The sequence below is a fragment of the Canis lupus genome, chromosome 9 (assembly GCF_011100685.1).
Source record: "Canis lupus familiaris isolate Mischka breed German Shepherd chromosome 9, alternate assembly UU_Cfam_GSD_1.0, whole genome shotgun sequence".
In the NCBI taxonomy this organism is placed as follows: Eukaryota; Metazoa; Chordata; class Mammalia; order Carnivora; family Canidae; genus Canis; species Canis lupus.
In genome coordinates this window covers 16,413,488-16,438,934 of record NC_049230.1, presented here as the reverse complement: position 1 = coordinate 16,438,934, position 25,447 = coordinate 16,413,488, and the positions used below count along the sequence as shown (strand labels likewise).

General features: G+C 37.7%; 1 protein-coding gene across 2 annotated transcripts in view; it reads left to right on the top strand.

The window, feature by feature from the left end:
• Positions 1-25,447, top strand: part of LOC106559243 — a 52,792-nt gene that overhangs the window by 3,268 nt on the left and 24,077 nt on the right. The window contains exons 3-8 of one of the 2 annotated variants that reach the window (XM_038546985.1): positions 885-938; positions 2,987-3,040; positions 3,589-3,693; positions 19,053-19,106; positions 19,698-19,798; positions 24,010-24,060. In XM_038546985.1, coding sequence (XP_038402913.1) covers positions 24,036-24,060 — 25 coding nt within the window. In that variant the 5' untranslated portion in view covers positions 885-938; positions 2,987-3,040; positions 3,589-3,693; ... (1 more) ...; positions 19,698-19,798; positions 24,010-24,035. The remainder of the gene's footprint in view (positions 1-884; positions 939-2,986; positions 3,041-3,588; positions 3,694-19,052; positions 19,107-19,697; positions 19,799-24,009; positions 24,061-25,447) is intronic. The other variant, XR_005364320.1, reaches the window with a different exon arrangement.

Sequence of the window (25,447 nt, the reverse complement as noted above, 5' to 3'; positions counted from 1 at the left end):
AAAAGAAATCCTGTCTTTTTTCATTTGTATTCATCTGAAATTAGAACAAGAGAGTAGCCAGGGGGAGGGGCAAAAGGAGAGAGTGAAAGAGAATCTCAAGCAGGCTCCATTCCCAGCACAGAGCCTGATGCGAGACTCAGTCTCATGACCCTGAGATCATGACCTGAACCAAAATCAAGAGTCAGACACTTATGCAACTGAGCCAAGAGGCACTCTTCTTCTCCTATTTTTTCAATATAAAAGGTGTTACCAACGATGTAACGGTGTTACCAATTAATCCTACTCAACGATGATTACTGCTGAGAAGGTATTCACAGCTGTTATCATGCCAGAGAATGGTAGAGAGAAACAAACATGGGAGCAGTGGGGGAAATTAATGCATGTCTAATCAAGAAAGCCTGAAATACTTGAGAGAAAAATATCCATAATAGGAACTAGTAGAACATCATTATTTCCTCAAATATCCAACAAGTACATGTCACCACCATTTTAAGATAGATTCAGGAGTTGAAATACTTGAGAAAAGCTTATTGCAAATAGCTGGAAGATGTGAAGACCCTTCCTTATCTGTGTTAGATGTAAGGTTCACCAAAAACAAACAAAACAAAATAAACTGACTTCTGTAGATATCATCTTTGGCTGTGCTTAAAAGATAACAAGAACTAGAAATATAATACATTTGTCATAGTCAGAGCCTGTGTTCAAGGGACATGGGCCAAATGCCATTGTTCTTCTTATTAATAAAGAATCAAGCACTCAAACAAGGAAATATAAATTTAAGGTGAACACAAATTATTTAATAGAATATATGGACTTTCATTGGACCCTATATCACATTTTTCCTGATTGGTGTCATTGTCCAAATTTTTTATTTTGTATTACAGCTGTTGGAAATGTTTCTCTGAAAAAAGTGGTGAGTGATGTGACAGCAGTTACAGGCAAGTTAAAAGTTATCATAAAGATTAAAATTCTAATTCTTTAATGACATTTTCCCATCTTGTCTTTTCAGTGAACACATAGATCCATAAGCATAGTACTAATTTCCATGACTCCACTTCAACAAAGTAACTAGAATATTTCCAATATCATTGCATCAACACATGGTTGTTTCCCTATCCCTTTACCATGTCTCCCCACTTTTGAGATAACACTATCCTGAATTTTATATTGCCTATTCTTCTTTAAAAAAAAAATCATAGTTCTAAAAAAATAAATAAAAATTTAAAAGTCATAGTTCTATTACCTACATAATAACAACATAGTCTTTCATTTTGCTTCATTTGCCTCTATAAAAATGCTATCATAAATAATGTGTAGTGTTCCATAACCCTAATAATGTGCAGGTTCTTCAAGAAACAATAACTTGTTTTCTTAAGATAGTTGTGAGAAATGTATAAAGAAAAGCAAGAAATCAGTGTCCAAAAATGATAGTGATTAACTCTAGAGAAAGATTGTGGATAAGGATTGGAAAGGAGTATGAGAGCCCCTCAGAGTGTTATCTGTGTTTTATTTCTCACCTAGATGGTTATTACAAGGGTGTTGTTACAAGTCTTGTGTCTAATTGTGTCAGTCTTTGGGTTATCTGGATTTTAAAATTTTCTCATTTCTCCATAGCAAGTCCTATATCCTCTAAAATACTTACCAGTAATAATGCTTCTGGTCTTCACCACTGAAAAAACTGACAATCTATATAAAGGATAAACAAACTACTAAAAAAAAAAAAAAAAAAAAAACTACTGGTAACACAACAAATCTAGTCCTCTGCCTCTTATAAATAAAGTTTTATTGGAACACAGTCATATTCTTCATTTATGTATTATTAATGGCTGCTTTCTGCTAAAATACCAGAGTTTAGTAGCTAGAACAGAGGAAATATATCCTGCAAATTCTAAAACATTTACTGTCTGGCTCTTTACAGAAAAGATTTTGCTAATCCTTGATCTAGATCATTAGAATAATAATTGAAGTAAAAATTAGGATATTGGCCAAATAATCTAATGATTTTAGGAAAAACAGAGAGCAATATTAGGTTAACCTTTACATTCTAATTTATAAGACAATTATGTAAATTCCCAGTTTACTGAGAATTATGCCTTCTTATCCAATGTTATGAAAGTGCATCTTTCCCTAGGGTCAAGGAAATATGTTCTAATTCTCTGCCTGCCTTTCCCCCTATAGCAGGTCTTGCTATATCTTTGTCTTTTATCTAGCAAGCCAGGAATGGTGATGTGTAAACATGGGCAATTTTGTTTCATCTTTTTGAATACTTAGATAATTCTTAAAATTGTCAACTATACTTGCCATTTCTCTTTTTTAAAGGAGAAAAAATTAATATCAAAGATGTAAAAAATATTCTGGAAGGCATTGGGATAGAATTCACACCTAAAGAATACCTGGAACTGGTGAAAAATCTTCAAGTTGATAGTTAGCATTTCAAATACTACTAGAGCCTTCAAGGGAGGTTGGTCCTGTGTGTTTAATACAACTTTAAAAAAAAAACTATATTTATAACATATCCTAATTTTAAAACAACAACAAAACGAATGTCTAAGGAATGTTAGCATGGCTTTGTTTTTCCTTTGGAAAGTGTAATTTAGTTCTTTCTTTGGGAATCAGCAATTCTATTTTCTTGAATCCTGCCTTTGGATGTAAAATTTTCAACTATATTGTTTTCACCTTCAAAACTAAAAGTAGAGGAAGTAGAAAAAGGAGTAAGAGAAAGAAGGAAAAGTCAAAGAAAGTAAAAGAAATATGGGTTCATATTCCATTATGCTATTTGCCATCAATTATTGGCTTTGCCCTCCATCACACACAGCACTCAGAGAATTTTCCCCATTCTGTGGTTTCAGATACACTGAAGGGTAAAATCAAAGTTATCTCTAAGGCAAATCATTTAAAAGTATCTTTGTGAAATGATACATTTGTTCTGTCTCTTTAAATCTCTATATTACTTTATCTGTGATGTCAATTGTGCCTTTTCTTACAGATTATGGAAATGTATATAAAAATAGATTGCTAGATGATGTGAAATCTTTCAAAGGTAAGTAACACGATAAAAAGAAAGATAAATAAGATTCCCCTGCCTCATATTTGTATTATCATTTAGCTTTTCTTTTGTGGATCTTATTACCTCTCATCTGAACTAATTTTGCTATTTTGAATATAGCCTTGCTCAAAATCTTTCATTTTGCTGCTTAGTAAGTATGGTTTTTGTCAAATTTAGTTTAAGAGCAGATTTAAATCTGGGTCTACATAGAAAATGTGAAGTGAAGAATTGGCAGTTATTCAAGGCATTTCAGTTGACTAGAAGAACTAAACTTAGCATTTATGCCCTACCTAACCAGAAAGAAGTTTTCAATTTGTTGTTCTACCATTATAATTCATTGGAGAATGAATTTGTACTTTGCAAGATTGCCCTCAAGCCTAAGGAAGAGGTTACAATTCTAATTTCATTTTGTCTACCTTTGTGCACTTGAATGTGTTGTCATTGATATTTATTCTGCTAGCCACGGTGCACAGGGATTTATTGAAATTTTCTCCTTCAGGGAAGTCATTAAATTTCTCTTGTGTTCCTGATTCTTTCTTTAGGTCAGAAGGTTGATGTCAGTAACCTGGAAGATGCTTTAGAAAACATGAAAATCAAGTTCCCAGATAAGAAACTTAAAGATTTGTCACAAAAACTACCAACTGATGGTGAGCATCATAGATATTAGAGATCTTTTTTTTTTATTTTTATTTACTTATGATAGGCACACAATGAGAGAGAGAGGCAGAGACACAGGCAGAGGGAGAAGCAGGCTCCATGCACCGGGAGCCCGACGTGGGATTCGATCCCGGGTCTCCAGGATCGTGCCCTGGGCCAAAGGCAGGCGCCAAACCGCTGCGCCACCCAGGGATCCCGATATTAGAGATCTTTTAAGGGAAATTTATATTTATAAGCTTATGTCTGAGAATTCCTGGAACTAAATCTACTTGGGTGTTAATATGACTTTTTAACTCTTTATACTCTTTGGACATAAAAGAATATTTTGATTCAGGGTATTTTCATTAATCTCATGGTGCATGGTACAGGTGTTAGAGTGAGTTATAGGTGATAAGTATTTACTTGAAAGAAGCTGAAAGAGGACTTATTCCCTCAGAGAAGAGGTTGCTAATTTCAGATTAAGTATATGATTTAAATATCTTTTAAAAGTCTTGTCACCCAAATACCATATGATTTTTTCCATATATGGAATTTAAGAAACAAAACAGATGAACATAGAAGGGGAAAAAAGAGAGAGAGGCAAACCGTAAAACAGACTCTTAACTATAGAGAACAAACTGAGAGTTGCTGGAGGAGAGGTAAACGGGGGTGGGTTAAATAGGTGATGGGTATTAAGGAAAACATGTGTTGTGATGAGCACTGGGTGTTGTATGAAAGTGATGAATCACTAAATTCTATACCTGAAGCTAATATTACACTGTAAGTTAACTAACTGGAATTTAAATAAAAACTTGAAAAAGAAAAAAAAGTCTTGTCACCCAATTATACATTCCTATTGGAGGAGGTAATCAAAAGGTTGTAACTACTGGTTGACCCTTTAGCCAGACCCAGGCAACCAGAGGCTCCTCACTCCCTCCTCTGTCTCTGGAATGTATCCTCTGCCCACCATTCTTACAGTGGGAGCCATGTTCAAGTATGTAATGTTGAGGGAGCAATGTGTTTTGAAGCCATCTGGAACAGTATACATGACTGAACCCGGTTAAGACCTCTATATGAACTTTTAAGATACCAGAGGGTAGATGCAAAGATCTACTCATCTTGTGGCCACCCAGGAAAAGCTTTGTATGTAAGCTCCTTTGCTTAATAAATCTGCCGTCTACCAATCTGGATTGGTCTGCCTGTTCCTTTGGTCTTTCTTGATCACTGTTTATGGGGGCCAGTTTTAGATTTCATCCAGATAGCTTTCAAGGTTGTGAACCAACAGTTCCTCTATACTTTTGTGATAACCAACTTCTGATCCCTTCTCCCCATGTTTTGGCACTGGCTTACATTATTCCTTCCTGGTCTACCTTAGGAACTTTAAGCCACAAGTTTTACCTTCTCTTTAAAATAGCTTTCTAGGAGTACCTGGCTGGCTCAGTCAAAAGGACAGGCAACTGCTTGATCTCAGGGTTGTTAGTTTGAGCCCCACATTGGGTGCAAAGATTACATACATATATTATATATACATTAAAAAAGAGCCTTCTAGGGGCACCTGGGGGGCTGAGTCTGTTGAGCATCCAACTTCTGGTTTTGGCTCAGATCATGATATCGGGGTCCTGAGATAGAGCCAATTTTGGGCTCTGCACTGGATGCAGAGTCTGCTTGTCCCTCCCCATGCTTGCTTACTCTTTTTCGCTCACTTTCTCTCTCTCTCAAATAAATAAAAATCTTTTTTTAAAAATAGACTTACAATTTTCTTACTCTAATTACCAAGAAATATACTCTTCATATTCATCAAAAATACTAATCCCTGCATTTCTACATTTTCTTTCAATACATAACTATCTTTTAACTTCTTTTACTGTCCAACTACTCTCTGTTCTCACCTGCTCTATAAAAATTTGCAACATTTGATCACCTCAGTCATTCAAATCTTCACTTCTATTGCTGAGCCTTGCTAAGGAAAATCATATAAACTTGCATATTAGAGCCCCTCCAAATTCATTTCCTCCTAAATAGTACAGGACCTAAGAACATTTTAACTCCGGGGGCGCCTGGGTGGCTCAGTTCAGTTAAGCATTTGCCTTTGGCTCAGGTCATGATCTCTTGTCCTAGGATCAGCCCCTTACCAGGCTACCTGCTTATTGGGGAGTCTGCTTCTCCCTTTCTCTCTGCCACTCCCTCCACTCACGCACATGCTCTCTCTCTCTCAAATAAATAAATCCTTAAAAGAAAGAACATTTTAACTCCATTTCCCCTTCCCTACATTAATATTGTTTCATATCTTTTAATACTAACTTATATTCTTTTAATTCAGCAAAATATTATTAGTAACAATGTTTTATGAGGCCAGTATTCATTCAGATTTATCCACTTTTGCCTTTTCTTTGCTATTAATCTTTTTTTTTTTTTTTACTTCAGACCTTTCATTTGAGATAACTTTTCTCTGCTTGATGTAACTTCCTTATTTAGGATCTGCTAGTAACAAATAATGATATGGAAGGCATTTTGGCATAAAAACATCTTTATTTTACCCTTACTTTTGAAATATATTTTCTCTGGGTTTAGAATTCTAGGTGGACAGTTATGCTCTTTTAGCTCATTGAAGATATCATTCCACTATATTCTGCTTTATAACATTGCTGATGAGAAGTCAGCTGTGAATCTACTGATCTTTGGAAAATAATCTTTTTCTTTTAAAAAAAATTCTCTTTAGTTTAAAAGTTTCACTACAATGTGGAAGATAGGAATGGATTTCTTTCCATTTATTCTCCTTGGGATTCTTTGGAACTTCTGAGTCTGAGAATTGGGATCACTCATAAGATCTGGAAAATTCTCAGCCACTGTCTCTTCCAGTATCGTCTCTGTCCCATAGTCTTTTTTCCCCCTGGAACTCCAGCTAAATGTATATTAAACCTTTTTCCTCCATCTTCCATGACACTTAACCCCTCTTCAGTATTTTCTATATTTTTTTCCTGTGCATCATTCTGGAGGGTTTTGCCTGACTTGACTTCTAGTACACTAACTCTAGTTAGTCTAATTTGCTATTGCATCTAGCTATTTACCTCTTTATTTTATTTCTTGTATTCCTATTGTTTGTATTCCTTTTTTGCATTTTGCCTTGCATTCCTTTGTTTTTTATTCTCAATTTCTAGAAACTCGACTTAGTTCTCTTTCAAATCTAATAGCTATGTTTTTATTTCTTGCAGATATTTTCAAATTTACATAGTTATCTTATAATATTGGTCTCATAATTCCAGTTAATGAATTGTTTGGGGGGTTTTCTTTACTCTCTGTTGTCTCTTCTGATTCTCACTTACAGTGTCCTTGTTTCCCTATGTGTTTGGTTATTTCCTGTATGCTATTCAATGTCACTGAAAAATTACTGTAAGAATTCTTTGAGACCTAAAATGAAATGCATTCCTCCAGAATGGATTTGCTTTTCAACTATGACTTTTCATTTCTATCCCTTCATAAGCTTTTCAGGTTATAATTTCCTTTCTTCAGCTGTACTAATTTAGTTATCACTACTTTACTTGCTTTCTAATTTCTAAATATTACTGAAGTTTGTTGTTCACTGGTATCTCCTCTCCTATATTGTTGCTATCTTTTGTGAGTGATCATAGTTTTTATTCCTTACCTATTATCATTTTATTGAAGTTTGCAAGAAGAAGAGAAAATAAATACTTGAGAATAGTAAAAAAAAAAAAAAAAAAAAAAAAGGTTTTGAGACATTACCCTAGTCAACAAATTGATCAAACTATTTTTTCTGAAAAACAATTAAATAACTAAAATCCATGGGGCACCTGGGCGGTTCAGTTGTTGAGCATCTCCCTTTGGCTCAGGTCATGATCCCAGTAGTCCTGAGTTTGAGTCCCACATCAGCCTCCCTGAAGGGAGCCTACTTCTCCCTCTGCCTATGTCTTTACCTCTCTCTCTGTGTGTCTCTCATGAATAAACAAAATAATCTAAATAAATAATTCATTAATAAATAAATAAATATCCAGACTCAGATCTCCAGCTAAAAATTGAGATATGATATACACTAATATAATGAGACTGAAGAAGAGAAATTAAGGAGTCAATCCCATTTACAATTGCACCCAAAAGCATAAGATACCTAGGAATAAACCTAACCAAAGAGGTGAAGGATCTATACCCTCAAAACTACAGAACATTTCTGAAAGAAATTGAGGAAGACACAAAGAGATGGAAAAATAATAATAAATAAAAATAAATAATCCATGAGCATGGATTAGAAGAATAAATACTGTGAAAATGTCAATGCTACCCAGGGCAATTTACATGTTCAATGCAATCCCTATCAAAATACCATGGACTTTCTTCAGAGAGTTGGAACAAATCATCTTAATATTTGTGTGAAATCAGAAAAGACCTTGAATAGCCAGGGGAATGTTGAAAAAGAAAACCAAAGCCAGGGGCATCACAATGCTGGATTTCAAGCTGTATTACAAAGCTGTGATTATCAAGGCAATGTGGTACTGGCAAAAAAAATAATAAAAACAGACATATAGTTCAATGGAACAGAATAGAGAACCCAGAAATGGGCCCTAAACTCTACGGTCAACTAATATTCGACAGGGAAGCAGGCAAGATGGCAGAAGAGTAGAGTCTCCAAATCACCTGTCTCCACCAAATTACCTAGAAAACCTTCAAATTATCCTGAAAATCTATGAATTCGGCCTGAGAATTAAAGAGAGAACACCTGGAATGCTACAGTGAGAAGAGTTCGCGCTTCTATCAAGGTAGGAAGACGGAAAAAAAGAAATAAAGAAACAAAGGCCTCCAAGGGGGAGGGGCCCCGCGAGGAGCCGGGCTGCGGCCGGGGCGAGTGTCCCCAGGACAGGAGAGCCCCGTCCCGGAGGAGCAGGAGCTGCACCGACCTTCCCGGGGGAAAGGGGCTCGTGGGGAGTTGTAGCAGGACCCAGGAGGGCGGGGATGCCCTCGGCTCCCTGGGACACTAACAGACACCTGCGGCGGGCAGGAGAGTGCGCGGCGGGACCCGGAGCAGCTCGGAGGGGCTCCGCGGAGGGGGCTGCGGGCCGGGAGCGCGAATCCAACAGCGCAGGCTCCTGAGCACAGGGCGCCGGGACACACCCAGGATCCGGCCTCCCCACGGGACAGGCAGAGGCCAGGAGGGCCCAGGACAGCAAGGACCCTCCTGCCCCGGAGCCTCCAGGCCCTGCAGACGGAGAGCTCCGTGGTTCCTGCCGGAGCTGAATCCAGGTTTCCAGAGCTGGCCCCGCCACTGGGGCTGTTGCTCCTGGGGCCTCACGGGGTAAACAACCCCCCACTGAGCCCTGCACCAGGCAGGAGGCAGAGCAGCTCCCCCGCTGCTAACACCTGAAAATCAGCACAACAGGCCCCTCCCCCAGAAGACCAGCTAGACGGACAATTTCCAGGGGAAGCCAAGGGACTTAAAGTACACAGAATCAGAAGATACTCCCCGGTGGTTCTTTTTTTCTTTTTCTTCTTCTTCTTCTTCTTTTTTTTTTTTTTTTTTTTTTGTTGTTGTTGTAGTTTTGTTTTGTTTTGCTTTTTGATCTGTTTCCTTCCCCCACCCCCTTTTTCTCCTTTCTTTCTTTTTCTTTCTCTTTTTCTTCTTTTTTTTTTTTTTTGTTTTTTTCTTCCTTTTTTTTTCCTCTTTCTCTTTTCTTTCCTTCTTTCTCTCCTCTCTTTTTCTCCTTTTCCCAATACAACTTGCTTTTGGCCACTCTGCACTGAGCAAAATGACTAGAAGGAAAACCTCACCTCAAAAGAAAGAATCAGAAACAGTCCTCTTTCCCACAGAGTTACAAAATCTAATTACAATTCAATGTCAGAAAGCCAATTCAGAAGCGCTATTATACAGCTACTGGTGGCTCTGGAAAAAAGCATAAAGGACTCAAGAGACTTCATGACTGCAGAATTTAGAGCTAATCAGGCAGAAATTAAAAATCAATTGAATGAGATGCAATCCAAACTAGAAGTCCTAACAACGAGGGTTAACGAGGTGGAAGAACGAGTGAGTGACATAGAAGACAAGTTGATGGCAAAGAGGGAAACTGAGGAAAAAAGAGACAGACAATTAAAAGACCGTGAAGACAGATTAAGGGAAATAAACCACGGCCTGAGGAAGAAAAACCTACGTTTAATTGGGGTGACGCAGGGTGTCAGACTGGATAAAAAAGCAGGACCCATATTTGCTGTCTACAAGAGACTCATTTTAGACAGAAGGACACATACAATCTGAAAATAAAATGTTGGAGAACCACTTTCCATTCGAATGGTCCTCAAAAGAAAGCAGGGGTAGCCATCCTTATATCAGATAAACTAAAATTTACCCCGAAGACTGTAATGAGAGCTGAAAAGGGACACTATCTCATACTTAAAGGATCTATCCAACAAGAGGACTTAACAATCCTCAATATATATGCCCCGAATGTGGGAGCTGCCAAATATATAAATCAATTATTAACCAAAGTGAAGAAATACTTAGATAATAATACACTTATACTTGGTGACTTCAATCTAGCTCTTTCTATACTCGATAGTCTTCTAAGCACAACATCTCCAAAGAAACGAGAGCTTTAAATGATACACTGGACCAGATGGATTTCACAGATATCTGCAGAACTTTACATCCAAACTCAACTGAATACACATTCCTCTCAAGTGCACATGGAACTTTCTCCAGAATAGACCACATACTGGGTGACAAATCGGGTCTGAACCGATACCAAAAGATTGGGATCGTCCCCTGCATATTCTCAGACCATAATGCCTTGAAATTAGAACTAAATCACAACAAGAAGTTTGGAAGGACCTCAAACACGTGGAGGTTAAGGACCATCCTGCTAAAAGATGAAAGGGTCAACCAGGAAATTAAGGAAGAATTAAAAAGATTCATGGAAAGTAATGAGAATGAAGATACAACCGTTCAAAATCTTTGGGATGCAGCAAAAGCAGTCCTAAGGGGGAAATACATCGCAATACAAGCATCCATTCAAAAACTGGAAAGAACTCAAATACAAAAGCTAACCTTACACCTAAAGGAGCTAGAGAAAAAACAGCAAATAGATCCTACACCCAGGAGAAGAAGAGAGTTAATAAAGATTCGAGCAGAACTCAATGAAATCAAGACCAGAAGAACTGTGGAACAGATCAACAGAACCAGGAGTTGGTTCTTTGAAAGAATTAATAAGATAGATAAACCATTAGCCAGCCTTATTAAAAAGAAGAGACAGAAGACTCAATAAAATCATGAATGAGAAAGGAGAGATCACTACCAACACCAAGGAAATACAAACGATTTTAAAAACATATTATGAACAGCTATATGCCAATAAATTATGCAATCTAGAAGAAATGGACCCATTCCTGGAAAGCCACAAACTACCAAAACTGGAACAGGAAGAAATAGAAAACCTGAACAGGCCAATAACCAGGGAGGAAATTGAAGCAGAAATCAAAAACCTCCCAAGACGCAAGAGTCCAGGGCCAGATGGCTTCCCTGGGGAATTCTATCAAACGTTTAAAGAAGAAACCATACCTATTCTCCTAAAGCTGTTTGGAAAGATAGAAAGAGATGGAGTACTTCCAAATTCGTTCTATGAGGCCAGCATCACCTTAATTCCAAAAACAGACAAAGACCCCACCAAAAAGGAGAATTATAGACCAATATCCCTGATGAACATGGACACAAAAATTCTCAACAAGATACTGGCCAATAGGATCCAACAGTACATTAAGAAAATTATTCACCATGACCAAGTAGGATTTATCCCTGGGACACAAGGCTGGTTCAACACCCGTAAAACAATCAATGTGATTCATCATATCAGCAAGAGAAAAACCAAGAACCATAGGATCCTCTCATTAGATGCAGAGAAAGCATTTGACAAAATACAGCATCCATTTCTGATCAAAACTCTTCAGAGTGTAGGGATAGAGGGAACATTCCTCAATATCTTAAAAGCCATCTATGAAAAGCCCACAGCAAATATCATTCTCAATGGGGAAGCACTGGGAGCCTTTCCCCTAAGATCAGGAACAAGACAGGGATGTCCACTCTCACCACTGCTATTCAACATAGTACTGGAAGTCCTAGCCTCAGCTATCAGACAACAAAAAGACATTAAAGGCATTCAAATTGGCAAAGAAGTCAAACTCTCCCTCTTCGCCGATGACATGATACTCTACATAGAAAACCCAAAAGTCTCCACCCCAAGATTGCTAGAACTCATACAGCAATTCGGTAGCATGGCAGGATACAAAATCAATGCCCAGAAATCAGTGGCATTTCTATACACTAACAATGAGACTGAAGAAAGAGAAATTAAGGAGTCAATCCCATTTACAATTGCACCCCAAAGCGTAAGATACCTAGGAATAAACCTAACCAAAGAGGTAAAGGATCTATACCCTCAAAACTATAGAACACTTCTGAAAGAAATTGAGGAAGACACAAAGAGATGGAAAAATATTCCATGCTCATGGATTGGCAGAATTAATATTGTGAAAATGTCAATGTTACCCAGGGCAATATACACGTTTAATGCAATCACTATCAAAATACCATGGACTTTCTTCAGAGAGTTAGAACAAATTATCTTAAGATTTGTGTGGTATCAGAAAAGACCCCGAATAGCCAGGGGAATTTTAAAAAAGAAAACCAAAGCTGGGGGCATCACAATGCCAGATTTCAGGTTGTACTACAAAGCTGTGGTCATCAAGACAGTGTGGTACTGGCACAAAAACAGACACATAGATCAATGGAACAGAATAGAGAACCCAGAAGTGGACCCTGAACTTTATGGTCAACTAATATTCGATAAAGGAGGAAAGACTATCCATTGGAAGAAAGACAGTCTCTTCAATAAATGGTGCTGGGTAAATTGGACATCCACATGCAGAAGAATGAAACTAGACCACTCTCTTTCACCATACCCAAAGATAAACTCAAAATGGATGAAAGATCTAAATGTGAGACAAGATTCCATCAAAATCCTAGAGAAGAACACAGGCAACACCCTTTTGAACTCGGCCACAGTAACTTCTTGCAAGATACTTCCACGAAGGCAAAAGAAACAAAAGCAAAAATGAACTATTGGGACTTCATCAAGATAAGAAGCTTTTGCACAGCAAAGGATACAGTCAACAAAACTAAAAGACAACCTACAGAATGGGAGAAGATATTTGCAAATGACATATCAGATAAAGGGCTAGTTTCCAAGATCTATGAAGAACTTCTTAAACTCAACACCAAAGAAACAAACAATCCAATCATGAAATGAGCAAAAGACATGAACAGAAATCCCACAGAGGAAGACATAGACATAGCCAACATGCATATGAGAAAATGCTCTGCATAACTTGCTATCAGGGAAATACAAATCAAAACCACAATGAGATACCACCTCACACCAGTGAGAATGGGGCAAATTAACAAGGCAGGAAACAACAAATGTTGGAGAGGATGTGGAGAAAAGGGAACCCTCTTATACTGTTGGTGGGAATGTGAAGCGGTGCAGCCACTCTGGAAAACTGTGTGGAGGTTCCTCAAAGAGTTAAAAATAGACCTGCCCTATGACCCAGCAATTGCACTGTTGGGGATTTACCCCAAAGATACAGATGCAGTGAAACGCCGGGACACCTGCACCGCGATGTTTATAGCAGCAATGTCCACAATAGCCAAACTGTGGAAGGAGCCTCGGTGTCCATCGAAAGATGAGTGGATAAAGAAGATGTGGTTTATGTATACAATGGAATATTACTCAGCCATTAGAAATGACAAATACCCACCATTTGCTTCAACGTGGATGGAACTGGAGTGTATTATGCTGAGTGAAGTAAGTCAATCGGAGAAGGACAAACATTATATGTTCTCATTCATTTGGGGAATATAAATAATAGTGAAAGGGAATATAAGGGAAGGGAGAAGAAATGTGTGGGAAATATCAGAAAGGGAGACAGAACGTAAAGACTGCTAACTCTGGGAAACGAACTAGGGGTGGTAGAAGGGGAGGAGGGCGGGGGGTGGGAGTGATTGGGTGACGGGCACTGGGCGTTATTCTGTATGTTGGTAAATTGAACACCAATAAAATATATATATATATTTTAAAATTTCACAGCAATAACTTAATTTTTTTAAATTCATAATCCTGAGAACACTTAATCAAAAACCTCCCATTAAACTGAAAATGTATGAAAAAAAAGCTAATATTCGACAAAGCAGAAAAGACCATGCACTGGAAAAAGGACAGTCTCTTCAATAAATGGTGCTGGGAAAAATTGGACATCCACATGCAGAAGAATGAAACTAGACCACTCTCTTTCACCATACACAAAGATAAACTCAGAATGGATGAAAGATCTAAATGTGAGACAAGAATCCATCAAAATCCTAGAGGAGAACACAGGCAATACCCTTTTTGAACTTGGCTATAGCAACTTCTTGTAAGATACATCTATGAAGGCAAAGGAAACAAAAGCAAAAATGAACTATTGGGACTTCATCAAGATAAAAAGCTTCTGCACAGCAAAAGAAACTGTCAACGAAACTAAAAGACAGCCTACAGGTTGGGAAAATGCTGTGTGTCACTTGCCATCAGGGAAATACAAATCAAAACCACAATGAGATACCACTTCACACCCATGAGAATGGTGAAAATTAACAAGACAGGAAACATCAAATTTTGGAGAGGATGTGGAGAAAGGGGAGCCCTCTCGCACTGTTGGTGGGAATGTGAACTGGTACAGCCACTCTGGGGAACTGCGTGGAGGTTCCTCAAAGAGTTAAAAACAGAGCTACCCTACAACCCAGCAATTGCACTACTGGGGATTTGCCCCAAAAATACAGATGCAGTGAAACGCCGGGACACCTGCACCCCATTGTTTATAGCAGCAATGTCCACAATAGCCAAACTGTGGAAGGAGCTACAACGTCCTTCAACAGATGAATAGATAAAGAAGAAAGAAGATGTGGTCTATATATACTCAGCCTTTAGAAAGGACGAATACCCACCATTTGCTTCGACATGGTTGGAACTGGAGGATATTATGCTGAGTGAAGTAAATCAATTGGAGAAGGACAATCATTATACAGTTTCACTCATATGGGCAATATAAGAAATAGTGAAAGGAATTATAGGGGAAAGGAGGGAAAATGAGTGGGAAAAATTAGAGTGACAAAACATGAGAGACTCCTAACTCTGGGAAACAAACAAGGGGTAATGGAAGGGGAGGCAGGCAGGGGGATGGGGTGACTGGGTGCCGGGCACTGAGGAGGGCATTTGATGGGATAAGCATTGGGTATTCTACTATAGTTGGCAAATCGAGCTTCAATTAAACATATATATAATATATATGTTTATGCTTTATATAAACATATACAAAATATTTTATACATTTTATTTATGTGTATATATATATTTATATACATATAAATTGAGAGGTGAGAAGCTATTGCATTTGGTCCTCAGGCTAGAGTATATTATGTTACACATGAAGCAAAAATAAGTATTTATACACGCAGATCAAATAAACAGTACTCTGCTTCCCTCAGTGATTCCCATCATATACATGATTAGCTAGTATACCTTTGTTGTTGTTCCTAGGAAATCAGCACAAACTTTCCTGCTATCTTAGAATAAAAAACTGAAAGAGATTTCTGAAGGTCCGTCCTGATAGAGAAGCTGAAAGAAATTTCAAAGTTTTCTTCTTACTTAAACTCAGTGAAATAAGTAATAAATGAAGGCTCTCTAAGGACAGGAGCCATTTCTGTGTTGCTCACTATTGTATCCCAGTGCCTAGCACAGGTATGCAGATATTTGATACTATATAAATATTTGTTGAATGAACAAGAAATGAAATTAATTACATAATGTGTTTAGCCACACTATTCAAGGCTTTCAACAAGGACTTTCCAGTTATTGTAATTAGTAGGTATTCACTGATAGTTAACTGGATATTTTATGTAAAATGACAACGTGCTATACATATAGCAAGAGCCCTCAAGGTGCAAATCTGCTAAATAAATGTATGGAGAGGAGGTGCCTGGGTGGCCCAGTCAGTTAAGCATTTGTCTTTGGCTCAGATGATCTCAGGGTCCCTGTTCTGCAGGGAGTCTGCTTCTCACTCTCCCTCCGCTCGCTGTCTCTCTCTCTGTCTCTCTCTCTTAAATATATATATTTATTTAAATATATGGAGAAGGTATACTGGAAACTACTTCAAAAGAAGAATGGCACTGAAGGGTATTATGCTGAGTGAAGTAAGTCAATCAGAGAAGGACAAACATGATTTCATACATTCGGGGAATATAAAAAATAGTGAAAGGGATTACAGGGAAAAGGAGAGAAAATGAGTGGGAAATATCAGAGAGGGTGACAGAACATGAGAGACTCCTAACTGCGAAATGAACAAGGGGTAGTGGAAGGGGAGGTGGGCAGGGGGTTGGGGTGACTGGGTCACGGGCACTGAGGGGGGGGCACTTGACGGGATGAGCACTGGGTGTTATACTATATGTTGACAAATCAAAATCCAATAAAAAATATACAAACAAATAAATAAATTTGACCTTAAAAAAAGATGAATGGAATTCCACAGTAATAAATAGCATATTTTTCGTAAGAAATTCTATAATATGCATAATTTCTAAGTTGGAGGGGTTGCCCTAAAATACACTGCATCTGCAATCCTGGAAAAATATACCGATATAAAAGCTAATTCTGTCATTCTGACATGTTCCATTTCACTGTTTAAAATGTTTAATATTACCATGTGCAAAACATTATGCTACTTATTGGACTAGAATGTCTAGGTGGGATAAGGAATAAATACATTCTTTTCATTTAAAGGCACTCGCAATCTTTGAGCATGCAATGAACAGATCTACTAGAAAAAATGTAATAAACTAAGCTAACTTGGCAGTGTCTGACTGGAGAGTGTTAAATTGGGAAATAGCTAGACTTAAAATTCCAACTTCTTGCTCTTTTTCCAGGGATCTGGTATAGTAGGTGGTATAAAGTGAAGAGAACAAGCCTGAGGAGGGAGATGTTACATAGTGTGTAGAGTTGGGATATTAAAAGAAAGTAGAGAATAAATAATGAAACTAAAGTTAATGTTTTTAGAGGATAGTTTTCCCTTTCATGCTTATCTGCATGTGTGTATTCAACAACAAATCATAAAAAAATTAATTCTTTTGCTCTACTTAACAATATTTCTCAGTCAGTACACAATTGTGTCTGTCTGAATTGTGGCTTATTTTTTAGCTTCTGGGATGGTTGATCTGCATAAACTGCTAAAAGAAAGAAATTTAAAAAAAAAGAGAAAAATTCACAGGTGAGCAAATTGTTTTGTGAAAAGAAGTAGAACTAAAATGTAAACACTTCGCATTTACATACATATTTAAGGTTGTGTTTTCTTATTCTGTTATTGACCTTTAACTTCTACTTTTTTAACAATTAAAGTTTGATTCTAATGACATGAAAATTACTTTGGATTATTTATGTTTTGGCAAAAATGTGGCACTCTCAATAACAAGTTCTATATTCTCTGAAACTTCATTTTTTTAATAATAAATTTATTTATTTGTGTTCAATTTGCCAACATACAGAATAACACCCAGTGCTCATTCCGTCAAGTGCCCCCCTCAGTGCCCGCCCAGTTACCCCCACACCCCGCCCTCCTCCCCTTCCACCACCCCTAGTTCATTTCCCAGAGTTAGGAGTCTTCATGTTCTGTCTCCCTTTCTGATATTTCCTATGAAACTTCATTTTTCATGTTGTGATTCACTCCAATGGGCAACCTGTTCATTCACTTATTTAACTAACATCTACTATCACCCAGTAAATTTTAAGGTGAAATTTTGGCAGGGATACAAATAATGTGGGCAGTGAAGATCATCTATCTCACAAGTCAGGCAAAGTGAAGAGTAACAGATTTTAGTGATGATAATAAAATTTAGATTAGGTAGCTGCCTATACATAACTTAGATCACTTTGCCTCCTATATATTCCTTTACTACAATTTGGGTTAACTCCTCTGAGGTTATTAAGAGCATTAGAAATAAGTATTTTATTTAGAACTCTCACAATAACTTCTGATAATTGTAGATAACCCTGTGCAAGCTTAGACACTTCATCATTTGGATTCAGAAGGCAATTCTCATCTGTTACCATTCCTTTCTTTTAAAGGAGGAAAAGTTGAAGCCAAGGACATACACAAAGCGCTGGGAAACATGGGGATAGAACTCACAGATAGAGAGCTCTGGAGGTTGTTGAAAATGTTGCCAATGACTAGTAGGTAGTTTACATACTGTGTATGTATGGAGTATCTCTGTGCTAGTGTAAACTTCAGTGTGAAAGCATATAAAGAATGGTTTCTTATAAAAATCTAAAAGGCAAAAAGATCAACTTTAGTTGTAAAGAAATTATGACTTTGACATTTTAGGTATATATTAGAGGGTATAATATCTTCATACCTGGGCCCTGCCATCAGGAGTATCATTACTCTGGGGTGCCTGGCTGGCTCAGTCAGTAGAGCATGTGACACTTGATTTCATGGTTTTAAGTTAAAGCCCCACATTGTGTGTAGAGATTTCTTAAAAATAAAGTCTTTTTAAAAAGAGTATAGGGACGCCTGGGTGGCCCAGTGGTTGAGCCTCTGCCTTTGGCTCAGGGCATGATCCCGAGGTCCTGGGATTGAGTCCCGCATGGGCTCCCCTTGGGGAGCCTGCTTCTCCCTCTGCCTATATCTCTGCCTCTCTCTGTGTGTCTCTTGTGAATAAATAAATACATCTTTTAAAAAAAAAAGAGAGTATCATTACTGAGGGTAATGAAGCTTAATCAGGGCAAAGATAAAAAGAAGGCTAAATTAGTAGGTTGTAGAGGAAGGAAAAGGAGAAATCAGTTTGAGGAAAAAGGTATATTTGTTTCAGTGTAGAATGGACAGATGGTTCACATTAAGAATTTTATTTTTTTTGGGATCCCTGGGTGGCGCAGCGGTTTGGCGCCTGCCTTTGGCCCAGGGCGCGATCCTGGAGACCCGGGATCGAATCCCACATCGGGCTCCCGGTGCATGGAGCCTGCTTCTCCCTCTGCCTGTGTCTCTGCCTCTCTCTCTCTCTGTGACTATCATGAATAAATAAATAAATAAAATAAAAAATAAAAAAAAATAAAAAAAAAAAAGAATTTTATTTTTTTTCTTATTTATGAAGAGGTATGTGGGCCCGGGAAATGTAGGCATAGAACTTAAGATATTTTTAAAGTATATATTTATGAAATTATGCCCTTCCTACTCCTTTTTTTAACTATCCATATAACCTTTTTTTTTTTTTTTTTTACCTTAAATGTATCTTATTTCACAGCTGATGGAATGGTAAAGAAAAATACATTGCTTGATTATATAAAAGCTTTTCCTGGTAAGTGAGAATCTTAACAAATGGCAAGTAAAACTAAGATCTGCAGACTTTACCTTAATTTTTAAAAGACCTTACCATTACACAATAATTAGATTATTGATTTTACTATCCCTTTAGCCTGTAAATCTACTTTAGATGCAACTATATCCAATTAATTTATAGTTCTCTGACCCTGAAAAAGTTTCAAAATTTATTTGCTATCCAGAGCTCTAGTTATTGTCCAAAATAATCAGGTTGACCATATATATTACACATATATGTATAATATAATATAAAAAGACAGTATGTGGAATTGATATGTAAGTACAATTATATATAATTTATATATTATTTTCTTCTAAATACATCTTTCCTGCAAACTATATAAAGAACCCCTAGGATGAGATTGGCAGAATATATTCTATTTCTGGCTTCCACAATAAACCTCTGTTGTGCAATGTGTTGAACATGTCCCACATGTAGCTGAAAACAGGTTTTGTGGGGTTTTTTAGTTATTGTGCTCTGGCTTTGTTCCATTCAGTTGGTGTGTGAATATGGCCAGTATTTTTCTTGGATACAGTTATTTTTTATCCTTATTTCTTCTTCCCTGAGGTGGAAAGTGTCGCACCTCTAAAATAGCATCCTGGAAAACTTGGGTTATGAGCTGGAGGGTGAGGAAGTTGAGGACCTGCAGAACCAACTGCCGACTGATGGTAAGCATGTTGTTGTGCCTTCAGGGAGAGTGAGCTCCTCTAATAAAATTTGCAAGTGTATTCATATGGGAAAAGATATTACCTCAGATCATTAGTGTCTAAATCAGTAATCTGTTAAAACAGTGACAGCCACCTGCAGAACTGAATTCCTAGATGCCAACTAGAAATTGACAGATCTAAGAAGCAAGTGAAGAAATGAAACAAAGGAAAGTCAAGAAATTTTACAGTCAGAAAAAAAAAGTAAAAATCCCTTAAATCGGGATCCCTGGGTGGCGCAGCGGTTTGGCGCCTGCCTTTGGCCCAGGGCGCGGTCCTGGAGACCCGGGATCGAATCCCACATCAGGCTCCCGGTGCATGGAGCCTGCTTCTCCCTCTGCCTGTGTCTCTGCCTCTCTCTCTCTCTATCATAAGTAAATAAAAATTAAACAAAACAAAAAAAAATAAAATAAATAAAAATAAAAAAATAAAAAATAAAAACCCTTAAATCATCATAAATTTTAACTAGACTAAACAAAGGAACATATAATGGCAGAAAAGACAAGTAATCACTTCCCCAAATCTTTACTTATCTTGAAGATTATCTTCAGATGAGAGATATTTTTCATTGGTCCTGCTTATTTCTGGGATTTTCTCCAGCATCATGTGGATATACCTGCTCCATGCTTCTTGCTCCCTCTTCTGGCAGTTTTTTTTTTTTTTTTTTTTTAATTGAAGTTCAATTTGCCAACATACAGTATAACACCCAGTGCTGGGCAGCCCTGGTGGCGCAGCGGTTTAGCACCACCTGCAGCCCAGGGTGTGATTCTGGAGACCCTGGATCGAGTCCCACTTCTCCCTGTGCCTCTGCCTCTCTCTTTCTCTCTCTCTCTCTCTCTCTCTTTCTCTGTGTGTGTCTCTATGAATAAATAAATTTAAAAAAAATAAAAAACAACACCCAGTGCTCATCCCACCAAATGCATGCCCCCCTCAGTGCCCGTCACCCCATCACCCCCACCCACCTCCCCTTCCACTACACTTTGTTTCCCAGAGTTAGGAGTCTCTCATGTTTTGTCACCCTCTCTGATATTTCCCACTCATTTTCCCTCCTTTCCTCTATAATCCCTTTCACTATTTGTTATATTTCCCCATATGAATGAAAGCATATAATGATTATCCTTCTCTGATTGACTGACTTCACCCAGCATAATACCCTCCAGTTCCATCCACATCGAAGCAAATGGTGGGTATTCGTCATTTCTAATGGCTGAGTAATATTCCACTGTATACATAGACCACATCTTCTTTATCCATTCATCTGTCGAAGGACATCGAGGCTCCTTCTGTTTCTTCTCTGGTTCTTACAACACACCAGGCTGGCTATTGAAAACCTCTCTTTTGTTTTCCAAAAGGTGGAGCTACAAGCTCAAATTTATGGTTTCTCCCTCGCCCACAGACCCTAGTGTGTTTTCTGAAGGCACTCACTGTTTACTCTCACCACTATATTCAGGAGTATGCACAAGAAGCTTGCAGCAGAGTTAGGGGTGTGGGGTTAGCACTATGGGTGTTGGAACTGCCCCTAGGCCAGGTGTGGGGTTCTTCCAGTGAGGTTCCTCCAACAATTCATGGACAGGCTTCTCTACTGAGTCTTGAAGGCAGTCAGCAGAGACTACACTTGTTTAACGCTCTTTAATATTATCTGCCTATTCCTGATCTCCTCCTTTTCCCCAGTCATAGAAGTCCCACCTCAACACTTTGGGTGCTGCAGGAAAAAAACTGGCTTCTCTAGCAGCATTCCACATAGCTGGGGTAGCTAGGAAATCACAACCCTCCCTCCCCCTCATCCCCATCCCAGGGAAAGATTGCCACCAGCTGGTGCAGCCCAGCACACTGTTGCCTTAGGAGTGGGGCAGCACTGTCAGGATTCCCCTTACCTCTCCAATGCCTCCAAACTCATTGTTAGATCCTGTGGAGGGCTGGAATCTCTCCTCTTAAAAGCTGGACCTCCACAAAGCCCTCTCTTTGTGGGTGTCTGCCCAAGTCATCACTCTCCTGAATTTTCCCAACCACAACTGAGAGGAGCTGTGGCTGGTTGGCAAGTTCCTACTGATTCTGCCGCCTGCACTAAAGTCTTTCTCCTTGTTACTCAATACCCATGTGGGCAAATTCCTGCGGGGTTTCTTGGTATATGGTGCTGGATCCCATAATGCCCACAGAGATATTTCTGTTCATAAATAGATGCTGAATTTAGTAGTTAAAAAGGGGGACAAGAAAGAGGGATGTCTTATGCTGCCACGATGCTGACATCATTCCTCAATAATTATAAAGTATTAAATGCCTGCTATATGCCACAAACAGTATTTGGCACTTGAAGTATGCTAAATAATACTAAATAAATAGTCCTCAAACAACTTTGAGAAATAGATTGTTATCTTAGTTTCCCTGATTGGAAATTGAGGGTCAGCCACAGAAGTCAATTGACTTGCTCAAAGCCACGTGACTGCTAAGTAGCAGAGAGAAGTTGTCAACCCTGTAAAAGTCTATATAGGTTTATATAACTTCAAAGTTTTGTCCTATCTACTAAATAATATAGCCTTGTATAAGAGAGGTAAGCAGTGCTTCAAAGACAATGATATGAGTGATACCTTCAGGGGGCTGTGTAATATGGCCTGAGAAATGAGGATTTTCAACCAGTAATCACACAAATTAAATGAAGGATTCAGAAAAGATTGGAAAAAAAAGAAAAAATTGGAAATCTTGATGGCTGTGGAATTGTAAGCATAAAGAATGTGCTGAGTAAGCATTGCACATGGAAGTAGCCATCTACAATATTTTAGGTAGGTGAACCCACTATAATATACATTGCTTTTAAATCCTGTGATAGTAAGGTGGCCAAACATCAGAGTACTCCTGGATTCTAAAGTAGAATAAGCCGAATGGAAAGCAGGTCCAGCAATGCTTTTAAAACTGCCTAGCTAAAAAATAATGAAAGAGATTTTAGAGGAAAGGAGAGAAAATGAGTGGGAAAAATTGGAGAGAGTAACAAAACATGAGAGACTCCTAACTCTGGAAAATGAACAAGGGGTAGTGAAAGGGGGTGGGCGGGGGTTGGGTGACTGGGTGATGGGCACTGAGGAGGGCACTTGATGGGATGAGCACTGGGTATTATATTATATGTTGGCAAATCAAACTCCAATAAAAAATATACATATATAAAATAATAATAATAATAATAATAATAATAATAATAATAAAACTTCCTAACACTGCTGGTATTTACCAGCAAAGAATACAAAAATACTAATTTAAAGGGACACATGCACCACAATATTTATAGCAGCATTATCAACAATAGCCAAACTATGAAAAGAGCCCAAATGTCCATGGATTGATGAATGGATAAAGAAGATGGGGTATGGGGATCCCTGGGTGGCGCAGCAGTTTAGCGCCTGCCTTTGGCACAGGGCGCAATCCTGGAGACCTGGGATTGAATCCCATGTCGGGCTCCCTGTGCATGGAGCCTGCTTCTCCCTCTGCCTATGTCTCTGCCTCTCTCTCTCTCTCTCTGTGTGTGACTATCATAAATAAATTTTAAAAAAGAAGATGGGGTATGTATTTAATGTATTTAAATATATAATGGAATATTAGCCATAAAAAAAGAATGAAATCCTGCCATTTGCAATGACGTGGATGGAGCTAGAGAGAATTATGCTAAGTGAAATAAGTCAGTCAAAGAAAGACAAATACCATACAATTTCACTCATCTGTGCAAATGAAGAAACAAAACAATCAATCTTGGGAAAAGAAAAGAGAGAGGAAAACCAAGAAACTGACTTTTAACTATATCTAACAAACTGATGGTTACCAGAGGGAAGGTGGATAGGTGTATGGGTTAAATAGGTGATGGGGATTAAGGAGTGCACTTGTGATGAGCACAGGATAATGTATTGAAGTGTTAAATCAGTAAATTGTACATCTGAAACTAAAAGCAAACAAAAAGAACTTCCTAGCACTGCTATGTATAGAATTTTATACTACAATTTTTTCTTTTGTGTTATATATTTATCATATTTATAATTTGATTCTTCAATTCCATGCTTATCTGGGATACATTTATAAAACAAATTTGGATAAATTTTTAAATTTCAGTGTTATGTTCTACAATATAAAGTTTTTATAATGTTTTCTGGATCTGAGTCATTATGGCTGGGTCTTGTTTGCACATTATCTTACAGGTGAAAAGGTTAAACTGAATACACTCATGGAAAATGTAAGGCCATTCAAAGGTGAGTGAAATCTTATAGGGAAAAGTCATTTTAAATACCAATATCCTGATGCTTTTCTATTATGCTTTTAAACATTTTATTCCTGATACTGACATTGTTATTCTTGTTGGTACATTAGTGGTATCTTTTATATAATGATCCAGATTGGTTTGGGGCTATATGCTTTTTGAGCAAACTACTGATTTTTTATATCTTAGTAAAATATCTTATATTCTCTGGATTTTTTTTCAATAATGCATATCACTTTCCATTGTTTGAACAGCCAAAAATCTATGTTACCACAATAATTGGCATGATAAAACATTAGTATAAATCCTTTTTCTGAATAACTTATCACATAGGCAAATAAAAAGTAATATACATGCCATCTTTATAGAGTAATTTATATAAGCCTTTGTATAAGTGGTTCTAGTCTCATACAACTCCCATTTCAGAGTTTTTATTTATCCCACTTTTATTATATTAGAGCATTCAGAAAGTATGCTCTCCAGAATTATGAGATTTAGTTCTGTTTTTGACATTCCCTTAGAGTACTGACTCAGCACTTTTATCAACCCTGCTCTCAATTCTGCAATTAAACTTCGATGAAATTCATAATTAAGAATCATTCATAATTCTTAAATTTTCATCAGTCTATAATTTCCATCTTTTCAAATGAATCAAGATTCATGTTGATGAAGTAAGTGACATTTTGAAAAACACAGGGCTAGAACTCACACCTAAGGAACGCTGGAAGCTGCTAAGAACTCTGCCAATTACTTGTAAGCATTTATGATACTGCTATGGCCTTTAGGAAAATATATTTTGAGTATATATATTGTTAGGGTAGGTAGGGAATCATTAAACATTTATTAATTGGAGAAGGACAAACATTATATGGTCTCATTCATTTGGGGAATATCAAGAGTGAAAGGGAATAAAGGGGAAAGGAGAGAAAATGAGTGAAAATATCAGAGAGGGTGAAAGAACATGAGAGACTCCTAACTCTGGGAAACAAACAAGGGATAGTGGAAAGGGAGGTGGGCGGGGGGTTGGGGTGACTGGGTGACAGACACTGAGGGGGGCACTTGACGAGATGAGCACTGGGTGATATGCTGTATGTTGGCAAATTGAACTCCAATTTAAAAAAATAAAATTAAAATTAAAAAATAAATTAATAAATAAAAATTTAGTAAATATATATTTATATTCAATGTATTTATTGAGAACTTCTTAGGTTGTGGGATTAAAGACAAAAATCCTTGCATTCATGGAGGCTACTGTAGGGGATGGAATTGGCTGTATTGTGATTTAGAACTTCATAAAGAAATTAGGATTTTTGGGATCCCTGGGTGGTGCAGCGGTTTAGCGCCTGCCTTTGGCCCAGGGCGTGATCCTGGAGACCCGG